At 40.9% G+C, this 26,767-nt stretch overlaps 1 protein-coding gene across 1 annotated transcript in view; it reads left to right on the forward strand.

Moving 5' to 3' along the window:
• Positions 1-4,964: 4,964 nt before the first annotated feature.
• Positions 4,965-26,767, forward strand: part of T265_02216 (hypothetical protein) — a gene marked incomplete at both ends in the record, with an annotated part of 32,170 nt that continues 10,367 nt past the window's right edge. Inside the window, 8 exons of the mRNA XM_009166404.1 lie at positions 4,965-5,183; positions 7,048-7,133; positions 11,724-11,829; positions 15,063-15,214; positions 18,699-18,859; positions 19,115-19,200; positions 24,708-24,829; positions 26,629-26,722. Coding sequence (XP_009164668.1) covers positions 4,965-5,183; positions 7,048-7,133; positions 11,724-11,829; positions 15,063-15,214; positions 18,699-18,859; positions 19,115-19,200; positions 24,708-24,829; positions 26,629-26,722 — 1,026 coding nt within the window. The remainder of the gene's footprint in view (positions 5,184-7,047; positions 7,134-11,723; positions 11,830-15,062; positions 15,215-18,698; positions 18,860-19,114; positions 19,201-24,707; positions 24,830-26,628; positions 26,723-26,767) is intronic.

Below are 26,767 nucleotides of genomic sequence, written 5' to 3' on the forward strand. Positions count from 1 at the left end.
ATTTGATCGACAAGAAACTGAATCATCTTGGCCAATATATTTTTGTTTTGGAAACCGTCCTGCTTACTTCGCATTGACTGTTAGCATGGCAAATCGCGTCGCACATTGGAAATAAAAGAGTGTGAAACGAGCCTGTGTTAGGTTACAATGCTTTTGTGGAGGCTTTCAGAGAAAAAGTCAAATCTAATGAAGTCTAGAGCACGCTTGTCAATCGACTGCACACCGCAAGAGGAATTTAAGTATTAAGACTTGGAATTTCGTGAGGACATTGTGCAGCCTTGCAAACTTTGGCTAGGGTTCTGCAAGTATTCCGAAATGAAGTAAAATATCACGCTCAAAATTCGAATCAATGTATCATGGGTCTAGAACGACGAACTTGGGTTCAACTAAAACCGTGTACGACAAAAATAGAAAAAAAGACAGAAATTCGGATTTAACTTTTCAGATGATGAAGATTCATGGCCGGGGGTAGGATTTGTTCGGTTGCTTATTCATTGCTGACCCAAACGCACATTTACAATATGCACATTTTTCGACATTCCATTATTTTATCCATTTCGATCTGTGCAACTTACTGCCTTGTAGCCATCTAATTTAGCACTTCATTAGATTATTAATTATTATTATTAAATTATTAACTTCACTAAATCATTCACCAGGAAATTAACGTTGGATCTCCAAAAGTAAATTTATTTTGTTTGGAAAAGACGCGCAGGGGAAGTCCACGGAAGAATGGAACAAAAAACAGGACTCACCAAATTATTGGCTACTAGTTTTAGCCACTTGTATGTCTAGTTAAAATAGGATGCTTTTCGGGATAAACGTATTTATTAAGGGTTACCTTTCGTAATGTTTTTACGTAATTTAGCCAATAAGAGCATTTTCGTGAAAGCATATTTTATTATGCTTCCACTGGCCTGGTGAAAACCGTTTCATTTTAACTTTGTCAAACTGAGGGAGAGAGGGTAAATTTCGTCGATGCTCGTATAAGTATCCAATGATTTACCTGAAGGGAAAGCAGCTGGTAGTGATAGGAAATGTTTTATACTAGATGAACACCCAAATTAAAGTTTTCGTGAATAATACTAGTGATAATAATAAGAAATAAAGATGGCATTCGGTCATACTCAAATTTAAGAAAAATTACATCTCAGAGCTCGAGGTATTCCGAATCAAGTTGTGCATAATTGGCTGTGAGTAGCAGAAACATTGTACTTTCTAAGGGAGTTTTGTCGCACTATACAACCAGAATATAAGTGTTTTCCCGATTTAGTCCAGCCATTTATACTTTTTAGAAACCATATGGAGAAAATGCCTGTTTAGGTAGAAGAGAAGAGTAACAAACAGTTTATAAAACGTTCTTTTTGCTTTATGGGCAAGCATATTAAAATTAATACTCACTTCTTGATTAATAAGGCAACGATCCTTATGCCTCAATACCGTAAACGTTGCCCATCTTCATTTTACTTCTCACACGCTCCAATCTTCAAGTAAAAGACCCGGCCGATTCCGTCCTGATCGATTTCCGCTGCACACAGCAGATCACTTCAATGGTATGCTTAGATAAGACAAAAAATCAATGAGTTGGTAGCAAAAGATTATCACTGTGTGCTCCGTGGTATATCATTGAAATGGAACACGGATTGGTGGGAATATCAACGGTGAATTCTTTGTTACAGATTACTATAAAAGTAGAAAGTCACACTGTACTTCATCCTTTTCACATTCAAAGTAAGTCAGTGGTACGTTGCTCTGCAAGAGATGCACTATTGTGGTCACTGAGAGCAAGTGGACAACGTATGGGACTATGAAGAACACCATAAAATTGCTCATAATTTATACACCTTATTTAAATCAGTACAAGTTTTACCTATCGCTTCACAAACCATATCCCGTTTAGCTGATGCTTAGGAAATTTGGGCCAAGTTATTTTTGGCAGGAAACACTTACTACATTTAGTTATCTGTCGGACAGATTGGCGTTCAAATTTAACAATAGTGTGTTCCATTTGCGAACCTCTAAACTGTGCGGTTCGCCCTCTCTTCTCTTTCAGTAGAGAAATAATAATTTTTAGTACAGTGTATTAATTTTGGACGTTCATGAAATGGTAAATCCCATTCAGTCAATGTTTCTCTACTTTATTCTAGTGCAATATTAATGGCGAATTCAAATGAATATTTTGTAGTTTATACTGTGCTGTCAACAGCTGTTCATATCCAAAATCAGCTAATCAATAAAGTATTTGGTTGCATGAATTTCCCCCATTATCCTCCAAATAGCTGTCTAATTTGAAGTCTTAAGTGAGAATGTAGGTAAGGCTCATGATTCTTCGATTACTTATCTTTTTGACAACTAGTTTTCTGGTAAACAGTTGAGGGAATATGAAAATATTATACCCGGTTATTCGCAACAAGCTCTCTTAAAGGACTTGTCATGTTTGAGCCGGCGGTGCAGGCCGGTTCACAGGGTAACTGAACTACAGGTGCTCACCAGGCGCTCACACATCAGTATTATCCATGGTGAACATCATTTTTGTCAGTCTTTTTTTACACGACATGTTGCACTCATTACACCTTCATAAACACTGCTATATATACAGTATTTTACCTACAGCAATTTGTTGCAAATAACCTTTTGCTTTCCGTTTCAAAAGTTACAATACACCTTCACTAGTGAATAGTTTCTTTCCTTAAAACCAACACTTGCGTTCGCGCATTTCATTTTTGCGGTTAGATTAATGGGAATTTAGCAATATTATTGATGTTCCAGTTTTCTTCTGCGGATCGTCGGTTACGACTAAACACGTTACGCCATTTGTAACCCGGTTAATGGCATGTTTAAATCTCCAAGAAACGGGTTTCAGTCGAATGTCAAAGGTAGGAACTGCGAGCCCAAAACAGTCTACAGACGAAATGGGTCAGTCATCTGGGAAACTTAGTGGCCTTGTGCTCTAGCTAAGGGTAGAAACGCAGAGATTCAGACAAGATCCGTTTTAGTTGACTCGACCAGTCCACATATCTTTGTTCGATGTACACACTATCCGCATAAACTGCAGGAAACGTTTACTCTGTTCTTTCACCCCGATAACGAATAAAGACGTGTCCTTTTTTTAGCTTTGAATAGTTTTCTTTTTGTTTGTTGCCACGGGAATACAATAAAGCCCCGGGGAGGTGATTGCAATTTGCGATAGTCTGATTAATACCATCGAAACGATCTTCTTACATCATGCTGCTCTAGTAGCGCTTCAAAGCATAGATGAATAACCAAAGGAAACTTTGCTCATGAAACGAATAGCTGTTGCCATAGGAGGGACCGAATTTGAGATACAGAAACCTAAGTCATAACCAGTGAACCATAACAAGTTGATTCCAAAAGACAATAAGCATTAGCCAGGGTCAGGACAATTAGAGTTTTGAATTAGAAGATTTAAAGTTTTGTGACAAATGGTGCTTTATTTCTCACTTGTTCGGGATAAACGATAACAATTGTGCTTTAGTAGCCCGAATTGCGCTGTTAATCATGTGATGATTTCGAGGAAATAACCTCGGAAACCTGATTCGTACATCAAAACGTGGAACAAGTTTTTTTTCTGTCTAATCCCGGAGATTCAAATCTATGACTTTGAAATTTACCAAGAAGAGCCTAAATCCATTGCTCCAAGAAAAAACCCACTTCAGTAAGTCCTCATGCATGAGGTTCTATACCACTTGAGGTCCGCGCTGCGGGGCTAACAAAACTAGTAAAATGCTTTATACCTAGGGGAGTACCAGTTCACTAAGATCCGAGGATTCACGTGGGCAGTAATTGGGTTATGTCCATACCCAGCTAGTGACCTTGAATTTCCAAGTCATTTTGGAACAACCGAAAATTTGAAACTTAACGCGTATGTAGAAGGTTAACTTGTAATCCGCCTCACTTGTCATTTATCCAGATGATGCGATTTTATTACATGACCTCTTCAGTACACTGAATAATACGTGGAATATCAGGCATTCGCTAATAATTATGTGAATCCCACAAGCAAGCAATAATACAAAGCCATAGGATATAACCAAAATAGGTGAAAGCCAAATACGTTTTCAAGCAGGCATCGCTTAAGCCTTCTATTGTTTTGCCTAGTATTCACCCATGCAATATATCTACTAATAAGTAAGGATAACAATTCACTGACGCACTGTCCGCCTTTTAAGAAGACTTAAATTTAGCCAGATTTTAAGTTGCCTGACGACCAATTAAAAACGTATGAATGGTCGGGACAACTGCACGCTGTATGGAATGAGGTTTAGAGTTGCAGGGATGTATTTTAGTATCATCAGAAACTTTAGTTGAAATGTACATTTTGAGATCGTGTGTTATCACGTGCCTGGTTGCTTCGTTATGGTCGCACCATGGCATCCCGATGGGACACTATATCTTTTATGCACAATACCAAGGGTCAAATCGCATAGTTCATTTTAGGCTTAAACAAAATATGCATTGTGGTATCACCACATACCTTTGTCAGTGTGAATATGTTTTGCCTTCTGGAGCATTGAATGAATCATATCGAAACATGATTCTCTACTTATCTCGCACTTTGAATTAATTTCACTGAGGTGGTTCCGTTTAAGCAAGTCTAGGTGTTAGTGCCGTATCTGCCATTTGAGCCCCGCAACAAGCATTTTCACGAGCCAGTCAACTAACGGTTTGTCTAGACTGATTGTTCCCTGCTACGAAGTGGTGCATGCCCTTTTTGAGTGAAAGGATCAAGTCCTCTAAGCGATTTTGATGGCAGTGGTTTTTTATTTACATGAGGACTTTGATGTCCATAGACTTCTCACAATTCACGGGTGCTTCCTCATTTGCGGACGTGCATTATTTATAAATAAATATGGATTAAAAATATTTTTGCTCAGCTGCACAGAAAATTGGCAATAGCACTTAAAAATGAACCCCGTGAATATTATTCTACTTCCGCAATAGAAATGATTTCCAGAATACCGGCACTGTTGACCGTGTTTGTAATACTGAATGCAGTTGATGCAGTCTCGATTCGATCCACTCTGAAATCAAAGGTAAGGTCTAAAAGTCGACTGACTAATATATATATTCAGGTCGCATCGTCAGCAGCCTTCACTGACGGCGTTAAAATTCGTGTTACTGTTGGGAAAAAGCTGAATGGCAGTGAAACAAAACGTGATCCGGTGAGTCACTTTTCGTGGGGATGAACGCAATTTACAAAACAATACGTTTCAAATTTATAACCGTTAGATGGTTATCATTCTATTTGGAAGGGAGGGATTTTAAAAAAATTGTAGCTAATCATTATGTTTGGGTTTTCCCTTCTTGTAGCTAGTGATTTTCTTCCGTTAAAACCTGTCTAACCAATGTTTGCTTTATAATGTGACATTTTTATTCGATTGCAGGTGTTCTTTGACGGTTTGATGGTTTTTCTAAGCCTGGAGTTTTTGAAAGGATTAGCCTTGGTCTGTGAGGATTTTGTGCGGTTTTATTCTCAGTTTGGGTAGAGGGACTAAACGAATGTGTGTCTGGGAATGGTTATTGAAAGCTTAATCCGGTACTCTGTAAATCTGAAAAACATGTTGAACCTACCTAATTATTGTTCGGGATCCTTGATTCTTTTTACTTCGGTGAGTACTTGCAACCGGCGATCCTCCGGCTGGTTGGTGTAGAATAATCCGCTTTAGAGTAGTGACCCCCAGAGGACTATACAAATGCGCCTCTGCAGAAATCTAAAGATTAGTTAGCGAGAAAATCTTACAAACCACAGTTCCATATGCATCAGTTCCATGTGCGTACGCTTGTTACCAGACTGGATACCTGCTTAATTGTCTAAATTTTGTAAGACGAAAAAGATATCTCATGATGAGTTACGAGCAACGTCTGTTCAAGCCGAGACAAAATCGCTCTTTTAAGGAACCACACCCATGATTCAGCATGTAGGCAAACATGTCATTTGCTATTTATAATGTTACTTCGGCATTTCTCTCAAAATACCCCGCGTAAAATTAGAGGTTTTACATATCCTGAGGACGCACATTCCAAGCATCAAAAACATTCATTTTTCATGACGTGCTCCTGATGGGTGTCATTTCTCAGCAAACAAAATCAGGCTGGGATGGTTTTAACAGTTGGGTTACGAAACATGTCTCTTAGGGTTAGACAACTATAAATCCATACTTAAAAGGAAGAAGCAAGCGGCATTTAATGATCAGAATAAAAACCTTCACCCCCATGGATTCATCACAGAGTAGTTTTAAATTGCATTATTATGCGGCCTGGCTGCACGATTGTAATAAAAAGACTGGGTGCTTCGTGATGTATGTATCTGCTGCGTCTGACGGATTGGATGAACTTTGAAATCTAAAGTCCCAGGTTGTGAGCCCCCACGCCGGGTGCATTCAACCCCGGCCAGCAGTTGACTATTTGACACCTATTGAGTGGCGAAATTTAGAAAGAACTTTCTTCACACAACATGTGACAGCAATAAACAACTGTATGTCATTTGCATAAGCTTGATTAAGTCGCATAGTTCTCAAAATTCAGTGCTTAGTTTCTCATCATCTTTCTACAAATGAATCTGTACGCCACAGATAAGTCAACGGATGACAACAGTTGACAGTGTAACAACAGTGTAAAAGGGTTACTCATAGGTAAAGGAGAAAGATGCTTCGGAATTATCCTTTTCTTGCGAGCAGGATAGGCTGATTTCAACAAATAATAATGTATATATACTCACAGTTCGCCATTTCTTGAGCGAACCAGGCGAATAAGTTTCTTAAAAGATGGTACTGACCCCGTGCGCGAAATCCTCACAATGCACAGCTAAACAGTTGTGTTCAAAAGTATGTCTGTAAACAGATTTTCGCTACATTGAACCGTTTATTTTTGTTATATGCTTCCAAATCCCCCATATTTACATATATACAAGTAAAATACATAACGTTTACGAGAGTATTTATATAATCTGCCATTTGGGAACAAAGTTCACATCAGCGCAGCATTTTTTAACCTTTTTTTTAAATTTCTGTTGATTCAATAATCCAGCTTTCGGCAATGGTCGCTGCTGTCAAGGCATGGTCAGAAACGTTGCGAGTGAAAACCAAACCTACCTATTCGATTTTGTTTCCAAGGTAAGCCCTTTTCTGAAATTTCCTTTAAAATGCCAAATGTTTGTTCTCCTTGCAAGCTACATTCCGTGAACTGAAAGAGCGAACACCTCCCGGCACATACACGGGGTAAAATTGAATGAACTGAAGTGCAAGTAGCTTAATAGTACAGGGAATCTGCGGGTACATTTCTATACAGTAGGTAATGGTCAACATCAGTAGTAAAGTCAGTTGGATGGCAGCGTAACTTAATACCCATAAAGAATAGGATAAATTCACCTTACAATCACAGCCTGCATGTAAACACAGTTTCGGTGGACACAGTTTGGCTATGCAAACTACGTTACGTTTGAGGGAAAATAAATAAGAAATTAGATCCGAACACTTCAAAGCTATTCGCCTTCTACACCACGAAATATAGGGTTGGAGGAACATATCTTTGGAGCAAGTTCTTTTTGATAGCCAAATTACTGAACGTTATATTTCTGAACACATAGTAGGTGTTCAGTTAGATTGGCTATTTATGGCGAAGAGGTTGGTTCCATATCAACAGCGGGATGACCGGGAAATGCCGACGCTATAGAGAGTTTTCGCGTTGAGCGTAGCCCGGGTGTTCTTGGTGGACATCACCCGTGTTTCAACGATGGTTGCATACTAGCATAGGTTTACATATTACTCTGAAAGTACATTTCTAATGGTGATAACCCGCGTTGAGTTCACTTTGAATCAATCGAGGTTAGTTGGTGTCGTACAGATCACGTGAGGGGCCATGTACTGTTGATGCGCTTGTTGTCTGATGATGACTTCCTGACGTGAGCGAACCTGGATCATAACCCAAGAAGTCTGGTTTACCAACGGTGCATTAGCGAGAAATTCATTACAATGTAATCTGGATGTAAATCAGTGGTCAGTATTTAAGAACGTGATTGAAAAAAGCGTTGAATGGGAGCCAACAGTACAGGATTGCGGCGGGCAATAGCATTCTTATGATTTTGTAGAACGGGTAGCAGAAAATCCAAAAATGCCTCTGAAAGGTATGAATCAGACGCGTCGCTATTCATGGCTTCATGCTGTACTCAATGAACAAAAAGCCCCGGCCCTTTGCTATGGCAGACTGCGAAAAGTGATTTATCGGTTGTTCTGTTAACTAGTTGATAAGGCTACTTTTGGTAACCAAGGGCCAAAATTAAAACGCTGAATTGAGCCACCCAATCTATGGTGAAAATGACGCCAAAAAATTAGGTAGTCGTAGGGTCCTTGAATGGTTGGCCCTTGAATGGATGCGAAGATTCGGTGTTGAGCACCAGCGGCAAAACTTGGTGAGTTGGTCTGAGAGAGGAAAAACTTGGATTAAATGAGTTGTTGTGGTAGATTTATTGTACGTACGAACTGGGAAGTGTGGTTTCAATAGAATGTTGAAAGTCGCATCGGCATATTTTGCTTCCAACCATGTCCGTTAACACTGGCCCCAGGAAAGTATCAACTGCTGCATCGTTTTTGGAAATGTCCACGAAGCTGCTATCTTACAAGCTTCGAAAGCACATGTCGAAATCTGCCGTAACCAATTTGCTATTCTGTGGTATGGTAGCTGGAATATGTTCAGACGTGATCTCAGTGAAACTTCGGAACACTATCAAACAAAGGATTATTTTAGTTCGTTAGCTTCATCTATTGAAGAGTTATTATTGCCCAAAGTGAGGTTTAGCTGTATGGTTTTCAGGCCGAAACAATATTCACACCTGTGAAGATTTTCAACAAAAGCTGGCTGATTTTGAATGTCTGACGGATCGCTTACAAATTATGTATTCCATTTGAAGCACGAAAGGTTACAATGCGCACGTAAACGGAGGTTCGAATATGAAGAATATATTGTGGTGGACACCTTTATAGTAAACCACATTCCATGTATATAATGAGTAAAACGACGATGCAATGGCTTGGGATATCCAAATTATTAGGTGCGCACTAAACTGTCAGAAACTTAAGCCTAGTTTCGTTAGCCTAATCACCGACTCGATGGTGAGTCAAAACCCTGTGACTGACCACCGATTTTCCATCAACCTTATGTTCTAATTGAAACCGACTTGCACTGATTTCGAGAAATGCACTCATTTGCAAATATCTCGAATATCGTGACAGCTGAGTCATCAGGCGGCCGGTGTGCAGCACATTCAGCACATTCATAAACGAGCGATTCAGTTGAGTCTCTCGTCAAAAACAAACTGATTTGCAAATGAGTGTATTTCTCAAAAACAGTCCAATTTGGGTTCAAGTAAAGCATAAGGTTGATGGAAACTCTGTTGAGCCCCAAGAAGAAAAAAACCGATCGTTGGCTGCCGAAGAGTTTTAAGCAACCTTGTGAGTAGTCCCCCTCATGAAATACTGCGATATCTCAAATATCGTACCAAATGAAACATGGGGCAACCTGTTTGCGGCACATTCAGTTGTAGAACATCATAAACGAGAGATTCAGTTGAGTCACTCATGAAAACCAAACTGATTTTGCAAATCAGGGATTTCTCGATAAATTTAGACTACCCTTTACTCTAATCCCCGTATCCCTCTACATAACTACAAACACAACGAAAGTCCCATTATATTTCGCAGCTAAACACCGAAACTGCGCGTCATTACGCAATTGTTATGGTAATAAATTAGAATAGTACTTGTAGAACGTAACCAGTTAACAAGAGGTTAAATTCTTATGAACACATCCGACAACCCTGATGGTGCCATCGTGGTTGAACATAATCAACATAGACAGCTTGATGTCCAAATAGCTTCTTACATACAAGTTCGATTGGCCGATAGGAGACATCAAATTCGGTTAACAAAGTCCTGTTTCAGAACAAACTTGGACCGAATTCTTGAAAGTCCAGCTACACGGTTCTGTCGTACTCATTAGTTAATGGACATTCGGGTTTAATTGGCGCCGAAAATCTCGCCTGTTCCACAGAAACTTGAATCCATTAGATTCCGTAGCTGAAAATTCCGTAGCAGTGAATCCACTAGCAGCACAAGTTGACCAACGGACAGAGGGTCATATACACCAAACCTGTTTGTCTAACTGATTAGCGATGAAACAGTCAAGTGAGCAAGCGCTTCCGTATTCAAAAGCTCCAAAACATTTCTAACAAATTACTTGGTAGTTACCAGGACCAATGGATGGATCGACATGCAAACAGAGTACTGACAGCGTGAATGCATCACACAATATATACCGAATGTCATTTTCAACTACCAATAGGTTAAGCGCCATGGGGAACATAGCTAAAACATTCGGATTTTTCGAGGAGACGTTACCAAATTTTATATCCACCAACGCAGTGCTTCGTCCCATAAGTCCCATTTCGCATCGGATATGAGCGGAGAGCAATCCATCCACAACTTGCGTGAACTGAAGGCTGAATAAATGCATATCCCTCGGTTTATGCTCAAAATTATACAGTGCGATCATCTCCATATTGTTCTACGGTGGGCATCCTGGCAACCTGTGAATAACAAACGAAATGCGCACACAGTTTGCAAGCTTTGAAGAGATTCTGAAATTTTTATCTCGATTTTCGTAACGCCAGTAAATTGGGAAACCTGCAGGGAGATTTGGGCATGCAGCCATTTGTTTAGTATCTATACACCATTCAATTCCTCAGTATCTGGATAAACGGCAGGATAGGCTACCTCTCAGCTATTGCTCATGTTTCGCACTCCGAAGTCTACTAAATAGAGACGAGAGAACCATGAAACTCCTGGAATTTTATTCAGTAGTTAAACAGATTTCCTGCATTTAATGGCCGCTCATAGGTGTTGAATTCGGATGCCTTTCATTAGAGTCTTATAAGGCCTAGAACCCGCATTAATGTGATGGATTCCGCAAAACGTTGTTTCGCTGATATTCTTCATTAGGCATATCCGAAATCGCTAGGATCAGAGGCATTAGGTCGGAAGGAAATATTTTTGACTTGAACGGCAACACTAACAAAAGCAAGTGTGCCTCTGGTCCGGAAATAAATCATTTATGTATAGGCCTAGTCGCGGAAAAACTACTGATCCCTGCTGCAGCGCTTCATCAGGCTATGTTCTAAGACCCACGCGAAGTGGTAGAGTTTCCGTCAATGGAAACACAAAAAGAAGTTAGATGTGGAAAAATATTGTTGATAGTAGAAAACTGCATCCTCACCTAGATCAATCAAAAAACTATCTTTTGGGTATTGTCAAAATGCAGTTTTGGGTACCTACTTCTTTGTGGAAGCCCTCCGCAAATATAGCGATTCAGATAAACTATAACAATAAACTTTACATTAGAATTTTCACATTGCTTTCTCATTGCTTTAATTCTTTATAGCTAAGTCTAATGAATAAGAAATTTGATCCACATTTAACATTAGCGGTAGCAGTTTTGTCTAGCTGAATCCTGGCGAGATATTTAAGCACACGTTCAGTCCCGCTCCAACAAGGTTGAGAAAAGTTACCAATGAAACCTGGGTAAACCTGCCTTCTCGGGAGACTGTAATGTTACTTGTAACCGACTCCCCAATAATTTAGTTGACAACTGTTTTGATATTCACAAAAGCAGAACTATTCTTATACATCTACCTCCCATTTTTTAAACATCAGAGATTGTGTGGACGATGACCAAGAACACACAAAAAATGGAATAGTCTGTCGTAAAGGTTGTTTGGAACACACCAGCTGTGGCCCTTTCACCTTCGAAAAACAAACGGTAAACTTTGAGTGCTTTTTCCAATGATTCAATGTGTTTTTCATAGCATCCATACCATATCCTTCGGTTAACTAACAACTAAACAAATGAACTCTAAAAGTTGTTAACAACGTTTTGTCAGTTGAACGAATGTTAATCAGTCTTTTTCCACTTATACTTACAACTCAGCCAACGTTAGTCCTCCTGAAACATTTTCCATGCAGATAGCTCTGCAGTTATAAGTGTGGAATGATGAAATTGGGTACACAAGGCAACGGGTCACTGAAGCAAATGGACGAGGCCTCAAGCAAACTCCTTCCATGAGATCAAATGGCCAATTGCACGGCGCAGGCTTGAAAGTTCCACAAGATTTTGAAACAAAAGACTATAGAGTACAGTGTCAAATTCCGATAGGATGTGCGATTACAACCAGTCGTAACCTGTAGTTTTAGACAAATGTGATGGTAATGTAGTCAAATATGCCTATGTCCAATTTGCATTCAAAACGCTGATGCCGTATTTTCTGAAACGTTTTTTCATATGACCAATATTCGATGTCTGATACGAACATACCTGTGTGAAGGCACACAAAGCTGGTCTTAGTGTTCAAACTTTTGTCATTTAAATGGGTCCCGGTTGCACGGCTGGATTGAAGACTCAGGCGTCCTAGTAACTGTTTCTGCAGTTGATGCACCTTTGAATTAACAGCGAGCAGCAATTAAGGGCCCAGGTCCTCAGAGGTACCGGCCACTCGAACCCTAGAGAATTTGTCTACACACTGTCAATTTGTGACTGCTGTATTTTTCTCCGGATAGCAGAGCGTTTTAAATGATGATATGGCATGATATGTCAGCATCACTTCCGCAGTTGAGTGAGTCCTTGTTGGAGACCGGCGACTTCCGAATGAATCCCGCTGTTCATCACCCCTCTTAGGGCAAATCTGTTTCTTAAGAACACTGAAAATTTAAAGTGCAAGTTTGTAAAGATGCCCGTTGTTGCGTAACCATCTCTCTTCTATGAAAACTACTAAAATCAGAAAAAAATGCTGTTCGATGCCAATCTATCTTACTTGAGATCAGGATTAAGAACGCAAATCAAAGACTAATTCACTTTGAAATATTTTACTAACCTCTGGATTTTACTTAGCGATCCTAAAACCCTGTCTAACTGCAGCAACATTCTACATATATGTATATGTATATTATAATGTACATATATGTCATTATATATATAATGCATATGCATGTATTCTAGAGAGCGGAGAGATGCGTTCGTCCTCGAACGTGTGTGGTTCACAAACCAGGATGATCGCAGGATCTTTGGCCATCGCAGAGTAGGGGCTCTAGCAGCACGAGCCGTGTACATGGAATATGCACATGCCCTCTGTCAAATAGAAAGATATATACCAAAATTGTCGGCCCACACGAAGCTTTGGCTGACATCGGCAATCGTAAGGACGTACTCCGTAAAAAAACGCTCATCACCTGACTTGAGCATACATTTCTCGCAGGGCACACTTAGGGCGTCTTATTTTCCACACAAATAAAAATGTGCGACGACCAACTTATTGAGTGTACTTTACACTGATTTGCTGGATGAGAAACTCACTAGAATGTCAGACTCTGCTCAGCTTCGTATAACCTTGATCGGTATCCCGATTCTACGACAAAAGATGAGGGGTTAACTTCGAAACAATTCATCGGCTCTTATAGAACAGGCCAGTGAAACAAAAACACAAAGAACCGTGAGCCGGCGGTCATATCGTCTAGGCTGGATAAGATCAGCTTAGATCCAGCAAGTCTTTTGGACTGGGGTCATCGGGTAGATCTCGATACCGCATTCATTGCAATTTACAAGATCAACCTTAAGAAACCGCTAAAGCCCAAACAGTAAGTGCTCCGGCCAGTGGAGACAACCGCAACAACAACGACAACAAAATCTTATGTAGAATATATTTTGTCTCCTCGACTGACACATGGTTCAGGACTATGCTTCAGGCACCGCGAGAACTTTTTGCGCTCCGATGAAGTGTAGATTTCTGTCAGTCTGTTGCAAAATGAGTTGTATTGCTCACTTTGTATATTGATTAGCTTTCGCTTAAAATACCTAGGCTGTTACGCATCCCGAGTAGCCAATTGAAAAGATATGAAACAAGATTCTTGACCGTGTTTCGGGTATCCAGTATACCATTATGATTCGCATATCTCTTGATCTTCCCCAGCGGTCCTGAGATTCCTCAGAAAGGGCATGCAAACGGAGGCATAATACCCGGAATAGACAATACATACAGGGTGTGAAAAACGTGTTTGACTAGCACAGTTGGATAATTGGTAATAACATACAGTATCACAATATCACAATATCACAACAATAACATACAATATCACAGTACAAATGTTTAACTTAAAGTTGATCATTTACGGCCGGCTGACCGCTGCTATTCTGTCCTCATTGGAGGATCTGTAAGGTCACTGCGACTAAGTACATTGTTTGTACCGCTAGGTTTGATTCTTTCTTGATTCTAAGAGGCTACGGGCAGACGTTTCAATGCTTTCAATGTCAATTGGTTGAATGCTATGGTGACCAAAGACAGTCGGTGGGAAATTTTGATAAATATTTAGATAAACAACCGAAGATTTAGTGGTGGGCCATGAAATGAAAACTGGAAGCATAACTTCAACACACGGAGTTGTTCGCGCTATTCCGCTTGGTTGTTTTTTTTCCCATAGTTTTCCGTAGTGAGTTGCTGTTTTCCCCAAAAGAATAGCGCCTAATGCCTACAAAATCGTAGTCAAATACCAATGTTGGGTCAGAACACTACATCCACCGATAGCCAGGTAAAAACTGACAGTTACACTCCAGCAGACGCGATAAATGCGTGTTGTTATTCAAAAAGGATATCGATTCCATCCCCCTAGCACATGGTGGTTCCTTGAAACTTACTCTCTCCTCAGCGCCCATAGCCACTATAACCAATCCGATCGCCATCCACCTTCTGAAATTCACAAACAACTCTTATTTATTTGGGTGTGGAATCCGTCTTTACCGATCCAAAATTGAATTTCAACATGTCAGCATCATTTAATGAGGCTAATGCCAATCGGCACGGTGTGGATGTGTGCAAGAAGTTGAAATCCATCGTGAGTTGCAGAGAAATGTTTGTTCTTAGAAATTGAGTATCCAAAAATCCAAATTAGGCTGTTTGGATGTATCTGTAATTTACTGACCACAAGTACGTTATCTTTCACGTTCAGGTATGCAATAACGGAACACAATCGCTACCCAGCGAACCGGTTGATCCAAATCAAGCAGAACTAAGAATAATATTCGAAGAATTGGATGCTACCTTGTGCACCTCTGGGCTAATCAAAGCAGATTACTGCGCAACTGATCCACTGACTGACCGGTGAGCATTACTATCCGGACAATTTTGAAGGGTATGCCACATTTATCGCCATCTTTCTTGAGATAACCCATCGTACTTTGCGTTAAGCTAGGTCTTTTTCATTCGACTTCATTAGAAGGTTTTTATTCTAAGTGTCGTTGCCAAAAACAATTACGGAGCTGGTGAATACGTAACAAACAACAATCGTTTCAAACTTTGTCATCCCCAAGGCTGAAAAACACTACGTTGTTTTATTTATTCGGTGAAATAAATAAATATCACCCCTGCTTTACTCCATATATACTAATACGTCATGGTGTAAAACCTTATCTGTAGGTATCATTTTAAGCATTCTTTACAGTGTACGTGCACTCACCCTCTGAGATACTTGAGGCTTTTGACTCCATTGGCAATGACTTTGAGTTGTTATGGTACTGGGTGAGTGTGTTGTTTCTTCTGCCCAATATGGGCCGCAGGGACGATCTACCAAGTATAACTGTAACGGCAGTGGTAATAGAGATAGATTAGTAACCAAATTTCATCAAATATATATAATAACGATTTATGATTAAATGCGACCTGAAGACGTTCATCACTGACCGATTCAGGGCCGCCGCTGTTGCCTTTGTTTGCGGTCTTATACGCTGATCTGGGTTGAGCATTCTGGCCAAATTTGCGAGTTTTACTCGCATCACTACTAAAGACGGTCCTGTGTGATAAGTAAGATTAGTAAGACGAGAGACCGTTTCCCGAGTGTTTAGCTGTAAACATTAACTGCAAAACCTAAAGGATTGCTATCCAGTTAGTGCACTTGGATAAAACAAAAAGACTTGCATTGAACTATACCGCTCAAGCTGAAAGCGTTTTTCAACACTCCCGTAAAATTGGAATTACATACTGCGCGGATATAAAAACATGTGTTGTGTGATAAAGTAAGCAAGCCAGCTGAATAACTTCAGTGGCCAGGTGACTTTGGCCTATTTATATGGACTCAATCACTCTTAAACTGTACACCCTTTCGCAGGGCTTCAATTGACATGCTGTCTTGACGCAACTGTTTCAACCCTAGACAATGTTTGGTTGACCAGAAATCGTTCGATTACTATAAAGACCGCTAGTGTTCCTAAATTCATGTTTTCTTACTGCACACCACAACTGTTAATTTATTAGAAAGGGCAGTAGAAAATACTCTAAGAAATCGATTGAGACCTTAACCTATATTCGCTGTTGGGCACCACAGTGCCAACCAGCATCGTTGTTCCGCAACTGCGGTTCACGCTAATCTTTCTCAAGTTATCTCTAGTGTTACGAAGCACGAACTGATATATGCATATGTAAGTAAATAAAAATATGACAGCGGTTCTCAGGCTGATTCTGCTAATCGATTCGTTTGCATTAAACATTCGAAACTGTTGTCTATTTTCGTTCTGTTGACACTTCAAAGAGTAATCCTCATTGGGAGCAGCTTAAATGCAAAATTAATTTATGGAAACGCCATCAGCATATTTAGTGATGGTTAATGATATTATTTTCGAGGATTTTTTGTTACTGCTAAAGAGTCATGCTGAACAGGTTGAGAAACAGCCTTGCTTTATAAACTGAAGTGAGCAACTTACACACGAAGATCTTATTGTTTTCTCTAGCTCGGCTGTTTTCAGCACAGGATTTATCCTCTATTCACCCGCCTTCCAGAGCATAAAAATACCTCAAATTATTGTTATTCTTATTGTTACTGTTATCTTAGTTTGAGTAAACATGAAGACGTAAAGTGTAACTCTAATATCACCCTGGCAGCAATAAAAAGTAACACAACTATCACCCTCGCAGCACGTTCCGTTGATCGGCAACAAAAAGTTTGCCGCTAGTTTAAATTTCAGGCATCGTCCACGCCAACTAGACCACTGCTTTTCGACAGTATTCACCTGTCTTTACATTGTATTTCGGACGACTCCTACTCACGCAGATTTGGTGGCACTGGTACGCATATCTCGCATAGCGGAGTTTCGGAGAGAGGCATTGACATCAGACAATGGCTAGTTCAAACAAGTTGCACGTAGAACGATTTCGTCAAGGATGAGGGTCTCATAAATACGAAAACCTCGTAAATTTTTGAAGGGTGGTTTGTAAATCGGAATAAAATATTTGTACAAGTATAGCTTAGTCCTATGGTTGGCCACCTCTTGGCTCCACAGAGCGAAAAACACATTACACTTTTGTGCGTCTTTTTGTGTGGTTTCATTATTTAGGAGTTAGGGAGACATCCATGGCTACTTGCCTAAAGGTACACATGCAAAAGTCCAACAGCACTGCCTACGAGGAAAGGCGGACCATTCTTAACTGTTGCCTTCTCTCTACTTTGATAAAGCACAGAAAATACCGCGCGATCTATTGCAATAAATGCTTCTCCCAACTCCGGTTCAAAGGCGTATATCTACGCAATACATAGCTCTCGTCTTAGCCACAATACCGCTGAGCAGACAACTACATATATAAAGCAAAAGTTACGCAGCGTACAGAACCAACAAAATGCATACGTCAAACACTGATGAAAAGCAGAACGCATTATCCATGCAACATATGGATGAACATTTTACAATCATGTCGATCGTCAGACCAATTGTCAGTAATGGATTTTGAATTGAACTGACCCTCTATCTTCATTCCCTAGTGGCTTCCAAAAGTAAAATTTACATAATGGATAATATTCTCTCCAGGTTTACATTCCAGGAATAGTTATTTACTGACAGAATCAATTATCCCACTTGACCAATCAAAGCAACATAAGGGGTATAATACTCCCTCATAGATACATAATGACACTCATAGAACATGAACTTATGTTCCCCCAACCACCTATGGGTTGACATTTCTGCCACTGCAAATAATAACGTCAACTAGCCGAATAATTGGCCGTTCACTTTAGGCCTCCAATCTTTAAATCCCTCTTGGCCGTAAGTCCTACTTATAGAACATGGTCTCACAATTCCCCTACTAATGTATTCCTTTCATCCCACTGACACTCATACTAACCCCAATAAATTAGTTTCATCGGCAAGAATCTTTCTAATTCACTCTAATAATATTGTTCCGCTATTATGAGTAAAGATCCTGGTCTCATCTGTAATAGTCATCTATAATATTCCAATAAGAATGAATCGAATATGGAGTGACTCTCTACCTACCTACGTTACTTTCGGAATAAAACCCCACTCTTCTTGTCGTCACTGCCCACATTCGAACAGATTATGTATCCTGTTATCTTTGTTTCCAGAAAGTACAGCAATCCTGATGCTGCGTTATGCATGATACTCTACGTCGTTAAAAATAAGAAGATCTATTACCTCTCCGGTCAGTATTTCCCAGTCACGTAGCGCCGAAGACGCTTGAGACCTTCTGGAGGCTTCTTATCTCAGGTGTTGATGGTTGAGGGATTTTGCAGAATGCACTCTCCAATGACTTCTACAAAATCCCGCAACTACCAACAACTGGAACAGAAAGTATCCAGCGGGTTCCAAATGTCTCTGGCTACCCGACTGAGAAACCCTGACTGGCGGGCCGATCGACGGACACAACCAATGTATGTTACTGGATCGTCGCTCCGGGCGTCGAACTTTCCTCACACACCCAAGTGCGAACAAGTTCACCTGTTCATATGTAAAAATTCGGGTGTGCGCTGAGTGCGTTGGATGCCTAGTGGTAACACGCTCGCCTCGCATGTCGGAAGTGTGGAGTTCAAACCCAACCACCAAAACTTGAAATAAATCCGCGGTCAAATATTTTCCGTTCTGCACTTTCCGCTTGACTTGGTTCGCCGTCCAACTCTCAGTGAATCAGTTGCTCCCCGTTTTTCGGGGAGTGTGTACTAAGGTCTCTGCCAACCTGACAAGAGAAAACATTTTTCTTATTTCAGACCCATTCTAGGATACATCGGATTGTGCCCGGATGCATATATGAAATCTGCAGAGAAACTGAACGCTTTAATCCTGCGCGCTGTAGGCAGGATATTGGTAAGTATACGTTGAACATCCCCTCAAATCGTCAGTTCAACTATCGAAATATTCGAGAGCATGACAGCAGTGCACAAAATTGATATTCTGCTACCCTTATTCACATGCTTTTTTCGGCCATCTGTTGTCGGCCTATTCTTTTGGACAAGAGTACCACGATGGCACTGGTGCTAACAGTATTGCGTAAGCAGTTATTCCTAAGCTTTGTTAGGCCGGTCATCTATACTCTCACCTTAAACTTGAAAGCTTCTTGAAGGGGGCTTTCGGCTCACCGGTAAATGGCCTAAATTGAGATGAATAGTATCCATTCATGAGGATTCTTTCTTACTTCTCAGACTGACAGGACTGAATTTCGTGAAAATACATATTGACCCGTACATACCGATTTGTACTAATTATGTACAAATGGATACTAGTTTTGAATGTCAATTTGCGGTCTAATGATCAGCTTACCTGGTTCCCTAGAATCTTTATCACTGGATTACATCCGTCGTTGGGATTTCGTCCAGCAATTGAGGTCAGCTTAGTCGGAGGACCCTAGAAAAACTGTAGAGATGTTTTCTTGGCGATGAAGATCAACAGGGGTGTTTTTAACCAGTGATTCCCGGTTAGTAGACCAAACAAATAGCCGTTAGGCCAAGAGCAGCTGAATTGCAATTTACTTAACGTACGCCAGGAACAAATATCCTTCAGTCATAAAATCTACATCACGTGATCACGTTTTGACTGGCTTCATGAGTGAGGACTTGTCAGATGGAAGTGAAATTGTCCCTACCGCAGTTTTAGCAGATTTAGTAGCCTTCAGTTGAGATTTCGTCCGTACAATGATGCTAAACCCTTCTGAAAGCCTAGAAAGGTTATAGATTTCTTTTATCTTTTTTGGAAATAACCAGCCGTGCGCCTCTCATAAAATTCAAGGGAGTTGAGAACCTACGATGTTTCGTCTGGTAGTCTAAAAATTCAACTCCGAGTTTGTAAGGTTGGTACTGCTTCTCATTCCCAAGAGGGACAGAGAAGATGAAAAGTGCCTTTTAGCCAAATAGCATATATTGTCTTCAGATGCGCGATAAACTCATATTAGAAAATTAACTAGCCATCCACTGATAACCCAGCTGCTCCAACTACAACACAAATTCTCTGCGGCAACGACGGAGCTCGTGCAGCAAAAACTAGAAACCGACAGCGGTTTTGTGGACTTGATTTGTAGGGTGAAGACATTTTAGATACAAACAGCTCGCGTGAATTATTGGGACATCAGCTTAAGTTATTAGTCAGGATTCGCTGGGTAGAAAACTGCATTTGAGGGTAGACTATAACTTGTGACTTTGAATAACCAAAGGTTACGTTTACTAGCTGACAAATAAACACAATATATGAGAAACACGTTTCAGGATGGTCGTCTGTTTTTTTTTGGTATTTTTCTTGCAGTAGAGGATCGTTTATGGGATCGATGTGAACAAAATGCTGCAATACCAGAAAACTAAGGATTTTTTGTGTAATTTACCACCCTCCAAATAGCTGACGGGATCTTACGGACCCCGTTGCCGAAGTAAATGATCAGCGCTTACTCTTTGATATCTCAGATTATTCATTTCCCTCACTGAGTTAACAGAAACCTCTATGAAATTGGCACGCATTTAAAGAAGTGGATTTCTCAGTGGAGTATGTGATCACTGCGTAATTCCAAGTGACCCTGGTATTTGTAGTATCTCGAACAAAAAAGCGCTTTTGTTGCAGTCGTAACGAGACTGTTGGCGTCACTGGTGATTTGTCGCCTTACGGTTGCCGGTGAAACACTGCCTCGAGAGCAGCAAGCAAGAGCGCGGCCTAGTAAGGGTTGAGTTGATCAAATTTTCACACCACGTCAGGTGCTGGAACAGCGCGATACGTATAAGCACCCATACTGCTCGAAGGTATCGCTATTCAACATGGAAATGCTTGATGCTTACTCTGTAGATTTAATGACGCTATGCAAGATGGAATTGGCTGAATTCAGTGGAACTTCTTCATTGACAACCATCCCGATGTATAAGGATGGTGTTGAAGATACTATGGAATCGGACGCGCCACCAGTTGTTGCCACCAGTTCAGTCGAAGCCTCTTCTGCCTCTTTAACACTCCCACACTGGCCTTCACCAGCCTTCATCAGGAAAAGTAGGGTGAATGATTAGATCGATCAACAGCGACTGACGTAGTCGACTCAGGTTCAACCTCGGTGGCGCAGTAAACGGCTTCAGACAGATTTTAGAAGGATGCATCTATCAGACAAGAAATGATAACCACGAATTCGGTTGAGTTATTTCGGTTTTGATACAGAAAGGCGTAGGCTCTGTGACAGACTGAATCCGTTCTTCAGTCACGTGACCTGTGATACATCCGTGCCCAATGTCGTGCCTACCGGACAAACAGAGTGGTCAGCCTCACACCAATGATGCTGCATTGCTGTCGAACAGATGTAGAAGAAAACAAATTCCAATATGCCGTCCACCTCATGCCTGTGAAATGTGGCGAACGCGCAGAACCGAGGTAAGCATGAGGTTGTTCTGATTCTAGTTCGACATGTAACGTCACCGGGCGCATAAAACTCTCGAATCGCTGCTACAACTCAAAAAATGTGACTGAGTGTGCTTATCTGACGCTTGAATATGAGTGGCTCCAGGCGCACGCTGTTGTCTACACCAGCCAGGTGACTTATGATGATTTCCATGATGACGGTTAAGATGACATTCAGAACTGGTTGTAATGCATACAACCGTGAAGAAAATTGACTGAACTTCACCACAAACGTAGTCCAGACTACGAGGCCAGATGTCCCAGGGAAGTTCTGGCGAGTAGGCACTTGAAAAACTTTTACTTGAACAGCTGAAGCAACACAACGTAGTGTCTGGTTGTGGAACCTGAGCAGTTTATCATGCCTGACGTTTATATTTTTGGTGTCCACGTATAACATAGATAGTCATGTCTCCAATCTGTGGAACATACGTACTCCGTAGGGGATGATAAGTGGATAGCCAATCGAAATGCGGTCCTGACCTTGACTTTTCCCCCACAAATCCTTGGAGGTTTTCTGGCGGATAAGTCAGTTCCTCACAGTCAGACAGCGAAGACGCCAGGGGGCAGAACGACAACGGAATCCGGTTTTCGGTCCCAAGGAGGAAATCGAGACTGCACGAGTCGGTGCTTCAGATGTTCACGTCTTTCGTTTAAAACGTCATTCTCTGTCATTATGGCATCGAAGACCGTTGGTGCATCTGTCTCTGAACCGTTCGGAGAGCCCGACAGATGCTTTTCGGTAGCCTAGATGTCTGCATGACCAGAGGATTGGCGAGTAGACGCCTGAGTATTGCTACCAGCACTGTCCAAGAAGCACTGCCCGTGTTGAGAGTATGGGTATGTTGAGAGCGTCAAAGCTTCGGAAAATGCTTCTCCCGCTCCACACGTAAATGAGCCAGATCCGAGTGGATTGAATCATTCGAGACCCTGTAACACGGGTCCTTTGATTTTCGCTGCAATACCCATTACCACGGGAACGACTGGCAATGGTGAAGCGACAGTACCATCACCCAAAGTCACCATCGATATTATGGGACCATTCGGACTCCTCAAAATGCCACTTTGATCTTCATTTTTATCGGATACAACAGTGGATTATTTATCCACTCTATGGTTTAGGTTGGCCGATATAGCTTGAGTCGGATCCATTGACTGACGGAGCGAAAAGGCCGCATTCTCTGCTCCAGGTGCCGGAAAATTACCGAATGCCAATGTTAACGCGAAGCTCGCAGAAGCCGAAGCCACTGAATTTTTCACATCTGGTTGTCCGGTTGACTCAACGTAATCCTTTCTACTCAGGGTCTCGACTGACAAGGTTTGAGAAACGGTACCCGATTCAGCCAGGAGAAATTGTCCGGGAGAAACTGTCGGCTGCATAAAAACACAACAGTTCAGATTCAAAACCGAGTTGATGGATCCATCTCCAAAAGTGACATGGGAATCACCGTTGCCAACAAAAATACTTGAAAGCTCCTTCGCATGGTAATTTTTGCTCCTCTAGGCGATGTTTTACTTCCGTAGCGGAAAGTGGCTGGATTAGTGGAGTTAGGGGATTCAACCAAACCGACTGCCACAAATAGTGTTCTCCCTGAATAGCGTGTGTTCTTGACTGCAGTGAGCTACGACGATAGTCAGTACGCACCTCAGAATCCAAACTGTATATCATCGATAACAATGTCTTCCCCAAGTTCATTATGGGCTGTTACAGATGGAAGTAAGTCTGAGGGTTGAAGCAAATGTTTTCGTCCTAGAAATGCCCGCTGGTAGTCGAGGCATACCGGAACCTTACGCAGCGTGATCAATTAAGGTGACGGGAGGCGATGGAACGGAACACGGCTTGGTGCATGGATAACTTCAAAACATATTCCGACTGGTGGTCGATAGACAGAAGTAGCACGCCAACCAAGTTCTAGCACACGGGATGGTGTTTTCTGGTGAGCTGAAGGTGATCTGTTTGGAATGGGGGCTACGCGATTTTCAGGACTTGGTCTTGTGCTTCTACCGTTGCGATAGTAACGTGGTCCAACGTGTCCCAGAGTAGACTATGGAGCTGCAGATGGTCCGAGCGCAAGTGTCGTTAGGTCAGTCTGACCACCTTCAATCACCACGGTGACATCCGGTGAAACATCGGTGCTGAACACTGATATCATGCTGTCGATGGTGATGATGATGATGATTCGTTGCGGACCACTTTATTGTCTACTCTAATTCTCTCTACAGGGGTCTGCCATATGCAGCCTGCCAGATAACCTTTGCGAATCACGCACATACTGTTTTGCGAGCGGCATTACTTTATTCAACTTCTGAAATGCAACACATTTCGTTTAATATTAACTGGGAATAGTGTTCTCTCTTTAGTTACGTCATAATACATAAATTTGGCCTCACTGTACTGCCATACTCACATTAAGGAAGCTTTGTCTTGGTATTTTTCCAATTCAAGGAAATTCGGCAATTATTTCGCTTAACAAATTTTACAAAATTTGGGACAAAATTTACACTTTTGAAACCGGGTGGTAATACAGGGACTAACAGAAAATCCCCCTGTTCGTTGTGACTTCCGTTAAATTGTGAAACCGCTACTGTAAGGAACATGACATAAAAGAAAGAAAATTTGTCTCTCTAATATTTGGAGAGTATACTCACTAATGTTGTCTTTTCTCGTAGCTGCTTAAGTCTTTGAATTAAAGCCACGGTTTCATAAAATTTTTCTACGCGCCTACTGTTTACATTTCATTGCAAACTTTAAACTTCTTGTCAAATTCAATGTAGTCCTCTGCGCAGCTGTGGTTCGCTTGACTTCAATAGTAAGCTTGAACTATATATTGATAGGATGGCGTAGAATAAACAGAAATACCCTAAGTTAATATACAGTTTTGCACCATTTGGCTCTTTTATCTAGTTTTTTGTTCCTCCTGGAACATGAGACGTTTTTCAAAAACTGTGCTTTTCAGGGTTTCAACAAAAAGGCATTTGCGTTCCTTAGAGATGAAAATGGTGAACCAAGGACATCAAGAAACCTTTCCACCAATCTCCCCAATAATGGACAGGATGCATTTGGAATCTATACACCAAGGTGAGAGTTGGCTCTCCGCAACACAGCAATATTCCACAAGCGGTAGGCGTATTGCTTTATGCTGAACAGAAACCTAGTTGTGCTCATGAAGTTAGACATAAGGCGAAATGGCAAGTTGCTATGCTTTTATACTTTTGCTTTATTTCAAACCATTGTAACACATCAAACATTCTGCGGGCGTTTAGGACAGAACTTAGGTTTAATTTGATGAGCTGATACAGCGTTTTTGGAAGAAAACTCTTGTCTTAAAAAACCAAACTTCTTTCATAAGCTGCACCGTACATTGATGAAGAGTTACAATGTAAGCAGACAAAATAATGCAATGGCCGTCTACCAGAGTTCACCTGCGTAGACCCCAAATGAATTCAATCACATTAGTGAAAAGATGCTGCTGTGGGGGGATTCCTTCCCCACATTAGCGAAAGTTTTTCACATAGATACATAAGTAAACAGGTGGGGTAATTAGTGCGTTTAATGAAATGTACTCAGCGTTAGTCACAACAGCTTTCGTACGGGAGCATTTCTAACCCATGTGACAGCAAGCAATAGTATTATCGCGGTACACCTTTAGAGACGTAGACAGATTTACGCTAGTCACCTGAGAACAACTGTATGTTAACAAAGTTGAAGAGAAACAATCTGAGATTTTGGTTAATTTTTGGGACAAATGGTAATACTATTCATCTATTCTGGTCACCATATAGTTAGGTGTGATAGATTTTACCATAAATCGTCTTGCTACCCTTTATTACAGCGCTGTGTACCATTATTAACACTATTTTTGTCGAACTTTGATTGACAATAGCAGACATTCTCGCTGAAATCCTTGTCTGCAATAAAAAATGCAATAACTGTAAGAGATTCATCAGGGTTATAGGTCTTCTTTGCTCCACCGCTCTGGAAATATGTACACCCTAATCAGTTCAGGGCTGCAAACAGGGGAATATGTATCGTTTACTTTTAGATGACTTGCAAGTTACCGTAAAAATTCTAGCACTGGTCTTCCATTGGTAGCGCAAATTTTTAGTCCCCATGTGGAACACGCAATACTTGGTCAACGAGACAACCTTATATCCAGTCATGGAAAAAGCCATCGTATAATGAGCTGATTAATGTTAATTGGTATCTGATGCCATCAGATTGACCTTGACTGTTGACCGTTTAATTTATTGCATTAATCTGACCAGCAAGCCACTAAACAGGATGCAGGCCACAATTGACTGTTTATTTCATCTGTTGTGTAGTGCGACCGGCGGTTGACCTCAGAATTCAGACTACGTGGTCAACATGACCAAACATATGTAGATTTCGTGCAACTTTATTCACGATTTTCCACTCCAATCCCATACTTCTTTCTCTTGAGACGACGTTCATCTAGAGGATCTCGGGGTATTTACCACTATCAACTCTCTCCTGTTAACGTTCCCACCAGATAGAGTAGCTTAAATGTGCTATTCTCTTCAAACTTTGCTCTATGGAAGCACTACCGATAGGGGAATGGAATTTGCGTGAAAATAATCCAACGTCCAAAAGCACTTGGACATTTCTTCAGATCAAGTGACAAACGTTTGTGTCTTAAATTCCTGATGGCTTTATTTTTATGATAGAATTACATTGTTTTTGCTACTAATTATTTCGACATATGGGGTAGGAGAGCTTTCTTCGCTGTGTCCTGAGGGTCCTTTCCGCTCAATGTGATAAACATAGGTTCGTCATTTGGATAGGTATAAGTTCCGGAAGTAGCATACGTAATGGAATGATAATGAATTTTATACTGCCAATTTTTTAATTATTTTTAGCTCATCATACCTATTCTACAAGTCAATGAGCAGCTCCATGGTGGTTGACCGCGTTGAAAATTCATACCTATTTTTGGCACTACCGACATTAGTGGTAAGTTTAACCGAATTCGCCAGCACTTTTGAACTCGCATACTTT

Source organism: Opisthorchis viverrini (genome assembly GCF_000715545.1).
Source record: "Opisthorchis viverrini unplaced genomic scaffold opera_v5_27, whole genome shotgun sequence".
Lineage (NCBI taxonomy): Eukaryota > Metazoa > Platyhelminthes > Trematoda > Opisthorchiida > Opisthorchiidae > Opisthorchis > Opisthorchis viverrini.